The sequence below is a fragment of the Trachypithecus francoisi genome, unplaced genomic scaffold, assembly GCF_009764315.1.
Source record: "Trachypithecus francoisi isolate TF-2019V2 unplaced genomic scaffold, Tfra_2.0 Lachesis_group20, whole genome shotgun sequence".
Taxonomy (NCBI): Eukaryota; Metazoa; Chordata; class Mammalia; order Primates; family Cercopithecidae; genus Trachypithecus; species Trachypithecus francoisi.
The window spans coordinates 23,222,609-23,231,025 of record NW_022681466.1 but is presented as its reverse complement, the minus strand read 5'-3'; the positions used below and the strand labels follow the sequence as shown (position 1 = coordinate 23,231,025).

At 54.7% G+C, this 8,417-nt stretch overlaps 1 protein-coding gene across 1 annotated transcript; it reads left to right on the top strand.

Moving 5' to 3' along the window:
* Window positions 1-4,424: 4,424 nt before the first annotated feature.
* Window positions 4,425-7,386, top strand: HOXB8 (homeobox B8). Its single transcript, XM_033183353.1, is given in 3 exon segments — window positions 4,425-5,073; window positions 5,076-5,435; window positions 6,215-7,386. Coding segments are annotated over 3 exon segments (729 nt in total). The 5' UTR covers window positions 4,425-5,012; the 3' UTR covers window positions 6,523-7,386.
* The last annotated feature ends 1,031 nt before the right edge of the window (window positions 7,387-8,417 follow it).

Here is an 8,417-nt window from a genome sequence, read left to right as displayed (position 1 = left end):
AAAGAGAGATTCAGAGAGGGAGACCGCCAGAGTGCGAGGCAGAGAGAAGCCGGGAGAGGAATTCAATGCCGTGTGCGCAGCTATAAAAGAATATGACCGCTATAAAAGTTTATAGCGTATAAATTTCTGAAGGTTAAGAAACTAAACAGCAGCAAAGCAAACAGCGAGGGGAAACTTTCCGGAGCTGAGAGAGCCGCAGCTGGGCCGGGGCTGCCGGCCGGGCGGGGGAATGGGAAGGCCGCGCTCCGGCAGCCTTCACCCTCACACGCCCAGAACGCGGGACTCCGGGTTTCCGGGGCGGGGGGTAGGGGGGCTGGGGGCAGAGACGGAGAAGAGAGAAGCCAGGGAAGAACACTCTGTTGTCGCAAATGCTTCAGAGATTGCAATTGGGACTTTTGTCTTTGTTCTTCACACCCCCACCAAAATCAGGCGTCCGAAACGAGGAGTCTCTTGCGCGCGCGCACACACACACACACGCAGGTCCGGCGGGGCCAGACGTCTGGGCGCGGGCAGCCTCTTGATTCTTTTACAGTCTCATCCCATCCTGTCAGGCCTCCTCTCCCCCGACGACAAAAAGCCCAATTGTTTCTCCTCAGAAGTTGGAACAGTCGTGTGAAGTTTGAAAAATGCGCGGTCCCCCTTTTTACAGGCCGCACAAGGGACGCACTGGTTTGCGGTCTCCACTAGAAATTAGGGGCAGGGGTGGAAGGTGTACGTAGAAAGAAAAAAGCGTAGGGCTTTTTTTTCCTTCACTGTGTGGTGTTTTTTCTTTTTTTTTACTTCTGTTTTTTAGCTGATCTACACAACTTCATGCACCATTTCCTGATTTCGACGCCCGCTCCCTATCCCTCCCCCTTTCCTGCTACTTATGAAAGTTTTTCCTGCCGGCCGCTTCTGCGGCTACTCTCCCAGAAAAGTGGTGGAGCCCGTGGCTGCGGCGCCTTTTCGCAAAGGAACCGCTAGATGGCACCCTTGCTCCATGTGACACTCCCGGGAGCGGCGGCTCAGGATGTCTGTGCCCGGCACCGCGCCTTGGTCTGCCGTGAATCCAGGAACTGAGTGCTACCAAAAGTCATGAATAATTTGCCCCCAATAAAAAAAAAAAAAAGGGCTCTTTATGGCCTTACCCCCATTTTATAGATTTCAGTTATAGTAGTGTTCCCCCATCTTCTCAAATGGTCAATTTCTGAATTTTCCCCACGAGGAGGGCTCAGTGCTTCTCATCCAGTTGCTGTGTTCCGTAGGGCAACAAATGAGTGAAAACGGGGAATAATAGTAATAATAGGGATAATGGGTCCAAATCCAAAAGGAGAATTGATTCGAAAAAACGAGATTTTCCGTGAAGGGAGGCGAAAGGAATGTCCTTGGATGCGGGTGAGCAGGTCAGGTGAGAGGGGCGAGTCGGCAAAAGAAGGTAGGATGGAGAGGCAGCTGCCCTGAGGCGGGCTGCCCACCAACTGGAGAGGAAATCAATCGCATAAGCCAGCCCGAGACCCCCCAATTTGTGTGGGGGAATGGAGCCATAGCTTTTGTGGGGATTCGGAGGTGCTCAGAGCCGGCAGGGCGGCTTCGCACCGGCGCAAGCTCTGGTGCCTTTGTATGAGTCCAGGGCTGGGCTGGGCGCGCGCAGGGCGACCTAGGCACGGGGCAGGGGGTCCCCAGGGCAGCGGGGTGCGGGAAAGCTCGGATATCGCCTCTGGATGCTTTGCGCGGCCCCAAAGAATGCGCGTTTTCCCATGGGCGCGAAGGCGGGCGCGGCGTCAGGACGCTGGAGCTCGGTTCTCCCTGGGTTCCTCCGCTTCCAGGTGAGAGTTGCGGCTTCCGCGCGCCTTGGCCCTGGCCGCAGGCAAACCTGGGGGCGCCGGTCCTTTCCTCATTGAGCAGCTGGAGGTCTGGACTCCGGGCACTTTCGTTCCGAGACCCGCACCTTGGTGACTGTCCACAGCCCCTTGCATTCCAAATCTCCTATGTCCTCCCGGCCCCGCCGGATCCCTGCCTTCCATCCGACGAACCTGCGCCAGCAATAGATACACCCTCCCCTTCAAAATCATCCCAGCTGCAACATCTCCTCTCCCCCACCAGGACTCAGTGTAAGGAGGTAAGCGGAGTTTCTCCTCAACTTGAATTTCTCTAATAAATCTGCCCTCCGCTGGGTGTTTATAAATTGTCTCCTCGCTCTTTCTTGTCCCCCCCCCCATAATAGAAATATTTTCCTTCCATCAGGAATTTCTGGCACGGTGTAGAGATGATTTAGAACAAGCCATTGAATTTGTATCTCGCCGGTGAGTTTTCAAATAATGACCATAAAATCCTCTGCACTTGATAAAAATGTTTGCTTCGGCAACAACTTAGCTAGGCCCTCCGTTGCCTCACGGTCCCCTCAGCCACGCGCTGAAAATTCAAAGCCCTGGTTCTCTCCGCTCCTCCTTTCCTTTACCTCTCTCCCCCTTCTAGCCCCTCTCTCATTCTCTGGGTTCACTTTCGAAGAACTAAATGACCTCACTGGTAAGGTTCCCTTTGGAAAAGTGAGTTTCATTTTTACAAATGTTGGGGTGTATGGGGTTCCCAAAAGGTGCCCGTCGAAAAACAAACCACTGTTTCCTGAATAAACAATGGATTGAATGTATTTGTAAAGCCTCCACTTCTGTTGCTCAAAATTTTCTTTCTTTCTCTCCTTCCTCTCCCTTAGCAATCTACTGCTACAGGAGGCTATTGGTTCTGACCCTCAGACTGGGGCCTTCTAAAGCCTGGCCACCACCATCGTGAGGCTGGGTAGGCAGGGAATGCAGTGGCCACAGAGTGTGGCACCCAGTCAGCTTGTTCCAGCTTTCTGTGTTCAGGCCTCTGGTCCCCAGGTCTGCAGGGAGAGCCAGGTTTAACCAGAAGCTCCCCAAGGGGAAAGGAGAGAAAATGGGGGACTTAGCAACCTTGCTCTATCTGAATCCCACACCCAAGTCAGTTTAAGTGATGACTGGCTCAAAAGGTCTTGGGGACACTGAGGACTAATAGATGCCTCCCAAACACATACTCTGCAGGCACTGCCTAGGGCGGCTGAGAGCATAGGACAGCAGACACCAAGGCCAGGTGCCAGGGTCTGATACCCAACCTTCTTTTCTTTTGATGCGTTGATGGGCTCAGTGGTGCCCTCTCACCCTAGGGCACTGCAGAAGGTGTGGGAGTCGGCCTGAGAAGGTTGGGAGCTGCTAATAATTGGGCTTGGTTACTGGGTCCTGAGGTGCATTTGTGGGGTAGCCCAGTGGGGCTTCATCCCTCTGATGGCATCAGGCCCTCTCCCCTCATGCAAAGTCTGCCCTCAAAAGTGCTGACTGGGCTGAAGGGCCTTCAGGAGACCCCCTTTTCAGCAAGCAGAGATTGCACAAACCTGCAGAATCGGCAGTGGCAGCTCGAACTTTGCTCTGTGCTTCAACCACTGCTCATTAACCAGAAAGTTTCTTCTTCCCTCCCGTTCCCTTCTTAAGATCTCCCAGATCCCTGTTTCACAGAAAATCTTTGCTTATTTGTTTAATGAGAGGAAGTTTTGTGACTGGCCAGGGCAGGGCAGAGAGGGCAGGGCAGAGAGGGGACCTTTTGGGGGCTCCAGAGAAGGGGTGGGGGCAGGTGCTTGCCAGGATGGAAGGAGGTGAAAATCTCAGAAAAGTCACCGTTTGTGCCGAAAAAAATCCCCATAATCATTCTCATTTCAGCTTCGTCACCCCCACCGTGCTGCAGTCGGGCGGCGGGGGCGATCGAAGCTGCAGTTTTATAGCTGTAGAGGAAAGAACTCGTAAAATGCTAACAGCTTTTATGCGCTGCGGCATAAACAACAACAGACTCCGGCTTTATTGCGTTTTATAGTTTGTTAAAGAGTTTACAGCCGTTTTTTGGGGGGCCAGTTACCCAGCCAATTCCCTCCACACGATAGTTAAACCTTTATCAATAATAAGGAAATTGATCATTAAAGCTTTAAATATGACTACCTCGTTTGTTTGAAAATATGTTTAGGAGAGGAAGCTGTATGATTTGATAACTTGTATTAAAATACCAATTACATTTATAGGACCTTTTAAAACTCGGCGCAATTAAACCGTGTTCTTTTACATTTTTCCGAAGCGACCCTGACATTTAGAAAGACTCCAATTGCCTCGTTAAAACCGCGAAATTAACAGCGTGCCTACGCCTGGCGCGTAGTGTATGTGTGTGTGCGTGTTTTTTTCCGTGACTCCCCCACATCAGTCTTTGGGGGTGGTCTGCGAAGGTATTTGATTTGTTGTGAGGCGAGAGATATCTCATTAATGTAGGTAGTTAAACAGATTTAATCCGTATTCATTCTCTCTCACCCCCTCTCCCTCTCCCCCTCTCTCCCCCTCTCCCCTTCTCTCTCCCTGGGTGTTTTTTTCTTCCCCTCCTTTTTTTTTTCCGCTCTCTCCTCACTCCCTGGCGCTCTCTCGCTCTAGCTCTCTCTCTCGCTCGCTCTCTCTCGCTCGCACCCTCGCTCTGCGTTCTGTCCGGGAGGAGTACGAAGAAGCCAATAGGATGCGGGGTCTCTAATGGATGCAAATGATCATGAAAAGACAGTGCAAAATATGAAACAACTCATTTGCAGGGAAGTAAATCACCGAAAACTGTTTATGAACTGGCATCCCTTCTTCGAAATGTAAAGCGAGGACCTCTTTAAGTGGCGGTATATTTTTGTTTGGGGGGTGGGGGGTGGGGGGAGGGCGAGCGAGCCGCGGCTGCCATGCAAGCTTAGACTTTTGGAGGCTTCTCTGTCCTTTTCTATTCCTGGAAATCACAAAAAGTGTGTCGACTTCGAGATCTTCTTCGCCTTTTCTTTCTTTTCTTTCTTTTTTTTTTTCCTCCTCTCTTTCCCTCTCCTTTCCTGGCGAGGGTGACTAGGAGCCGGCGAATCCGCGTTTTTTTTTCTCTCTCCCTCCCTTTCCCCCTCCCCACCCCCTCCCCAACAGCCCCCAACTACAGCCTCCGCCGCCGCCGCCGCCTCAAAATTCAATAAAATGAGCTCTTATTTCGTCAACTCACTGTTCTCCAAATACAAAACCGGGGAGTCCCTGCGCCCCATTATTATGACTGCGGCTTCGCCCAGGACTTGGGCGGCCGACCCACCGTGGTGTACGGTCCCAGCAGCGGCGGCAGCTTCCAGCACCCTTCGCAAATCCAGGAGTTCTACCACGGGCCGTCGTCGCTGTCCACGGCTCCCTACCAGCAGAACCCGTGCGCCGTGGCGTGCCACGGGGACCCCGGCAATTTCTACGGCTACGACCCGCTGCAACGCCAGAGCCTATTCGGTGCGCAGGATCCAGACCTGGTGCAGTACGCAGACTGCAAGCTTGCCGCCGCCAGCGGCCTGGGCGAGGAGGCCGAGGGCTCCGAGCAGAGTCCGTCGCCCACACAGCTCTTCCCCTGGATGCGCCCGCAAGGTGAGCTCGCCTCGGGGCCGGCAGGGGCAGGAGGGGGCCAGGAGGGCCCAAGGCCGGGCAGGGGGCCGGGCAGGCCAGGGCGCATTTCCTCCAGCTTCTGGAAGAGTTGCCGGCTCCGTTCCGATCGCCTGCCGCTTTTTCCCTTTCTTTCTTTCTTCTTTCTTTCTTTTTTCTTTCCCTTGAAGGGAGTCGCTTAGAAACATTTCCTGAATCTATAAACCCCTCACCCTGCCTTACTTTTCTTCTTCTTCCTCTTCTTTTTTTTTCCCCCCGTTTACTGTTTTATGGGGGTAGTGAAGAGAGGGTGGTGGGAGTGGGGGCGCTCAACTTTTGCACTTCTCAATTGCTTTATAGTTTAATTACCCTGAAGAAACTTTTCTTCTGGGGCAGAGGCTCTGGGGATTTTTCAAGGTGGGTTCATTCGTCCCCACCCGGCTTTTTTATTCTTATTTTCCCCCCTCCTTCACATCCTTCTTCCTAAAGTTTATGGCACTTTTAATAGATCTGAACGACCTCCTACCCAACTCTGGTGCTGGTTACCAGGGGAGGGGGCTCCCCTTTCTGGCTCCCTTAAATTCACTGGTGTCTGATCCCCCTCGCCCCTCCTCCTCCGCTGACCGCGGCCTTCTCGCGCCCCCCGCCCCCGCACGGGGTAGAAGGTCCCCTGCCCTTATTATACTGGTCTCCTAGGCTCGTTCACGAATCTTCCAACCTTCTCCGTCTCTGCACCCTCCCCCACCCTCCCCTCCCCTCTGTCTCGCCCTTTCCCCCATTCCCAGCAGCCGCCGGACGCAGGCGAGGCCGACAGACCTACAGCCGCTACCAGACCCTGGAGCTGGAGAAGGAGTTCCTATTTAATCCCTATCTGACTCGCAAGCGGCGAATCGAGGTATCGCACGCGCTGGGACTGACAGAGAGACAGGTCAAAATCTGGTTCCAGAACCGGAGGATGAAGTGGAAAAAAGAGAACAACAAAGACAAGTTCCCCAGTAGCAAATGCGAGCAGGAGGAGCTGGAGAAACAGAAGCTGGAGCGGGCCCCAGAGGCGGCAGACGAGGGCGACGCGCAGAAGGGCGACAAGAAGTAGGCTCCAGCTGGGACTGCCAGGGCCGCGGCCGCCCGCACGTCCGCGGGTCCCGGCCGCGCCGCCGCCCCGCGCCCCTGCCCGAAAGAGCTCTCGCCCCGCTAGCGGGGCCAGGAGCCGGGCCTCCCACCGCAGCGTCCCCCGCCGCGCCAGTCCCCGCTAGTGGTAGTATCTCGTAATAGCTTCTGTGTGTGAGCTACCGTGGATCTCCTTCCCTTCTCTTGGGGGCCGGGGGGGAAAGAAAAGAATTTAAGCAAGGACTCCCTCGCCTTGTGAGGCTGAGCGGCCAAGGCCCGGCTGAGCCCCCCATGCCCCTCCCCACCCCATGTAAAAAGCCTCCTTGTGCAATGGTCTTTTTTTCCTTTGAACGTGCTTCTTTGTAATGACCGAGGTACCGATTTCTGCTAAGTTCTCCCAACAACATGAAACTGCCTATTCACGCCGTAATTCTTTCTGTCTCCCTTCTCTCTCTCTCTGTCTCTCTCTCTCTCTCTCTCTCTCTCTCTCTCTCTCTCTCTCGCTGCGTCCTCATTTCCCCTCCCAATCCTCTCTCCTCGCTGCACCCCCCAGCTCGCTGGCTTTCTCTCTGGCTTCTCTCTTTTCCTCTCCACCCACCCCCTTTGGTTTGACAATTTTGTCTTAAGTGTTTCTCAAAAGAGGTTACTTTAGTTAGCATGCGCGCTGTGGGCAATTGTTACAAGTGTTCTTAGGTTTACTGTGAAGAGAATGTATCCTGTATCCGTGAATTGCTTTATGGGGGGGAGGGAGGGCTAATTATATATTTTGTTGTTCCTCTATACTTTGTTCTGTTGTCTGCGCCTGAAAAGGGCGGAAGAGTTACAATAAAGTTTACAAGCGAGAACCCGAGACTGGCCCGGCCAGAGCTCCTCATTTGCTCCCGGGTGCCTTGCAGAACCTGTGGGGAGCCTGTCACAGGGCTCCTGCGCCTGCTGAGGCTAGGCCGCAGAGAGGAGGGGGCGGGGGCTGGAGGCAGGTGGTGCGAGTCCTTCGGCCCAGGGGCGCTGGGGGTGAGGGAGGCGGCTGCGCCTGATTGGAGGAGAGAAAAACGAGGGAGGGGAGCCAAGAGAAACCCCCTCCTCTCGCGTTCCGAGGCTGCCCTGCCCAGGAGACCAGGGCGCCCAGGCCACGCTGGAGACATGCGGCTGGGCTGGTGGCTGTGTCCCCTGCCACCTCCCTCTTTGTTTTGCTGTGTGTCCTCCCGAGTGTGTGTGTATCAGGGGTGGGGGTGGGGGTGTGGGGGTGTGGGGGTGGGTGGCAGGCATAAAGGTGGAGTGCAGGCCTGCTGAGCATACTTTTTTTCCCCTTGGACTCTTGTTGTTGGGGGAGCAGGAGAAGGGAGACCGCTCTTCCCTGCCTCTCCCTCTCTGGGGCTTGGCCACCTTCGCTCTGTTCTGAGGCCATGGCTGGCTGCCTTCCTTCCTTGGCTGCCTCTGCTTCTCTGGTAGTCACGCTCCACTGAGGCATCCGCCTCCGGGAACCGGGAGAGCAGCGCGCCTGGTCCACCCTCCACCCTTCCTTTCTCTCCCCACCCACCCAACCCCTTTCTTTCTTTTACTTTCAACCTTTTTTTTTTTTTTTTGCCACCAGAAACTGCAGCGTTCAAGGCCCGTGGGCTGGATCCTGTGCCCTGGGAGCACCTAGGAAGCCTTGCTCCATCTCCGCCCGCATATCTGGGGCACCAAGAGAGACAGAGCCGTGAGCCAGGCTCGCCTCATTCCTCGTCTTGGGAGAACCGGACCAACTTCCCCAAAAGGCCTTGCCGTGCACAATTGCCCCGGATTAATAAAGAACAGACCTGCCCCAAGCGCCCACCCACCCAGTCGCGTGCATTCAATCCCTGCGTTTGTCTCTCGCTCGGTAACGGGCTGAAGAGGATG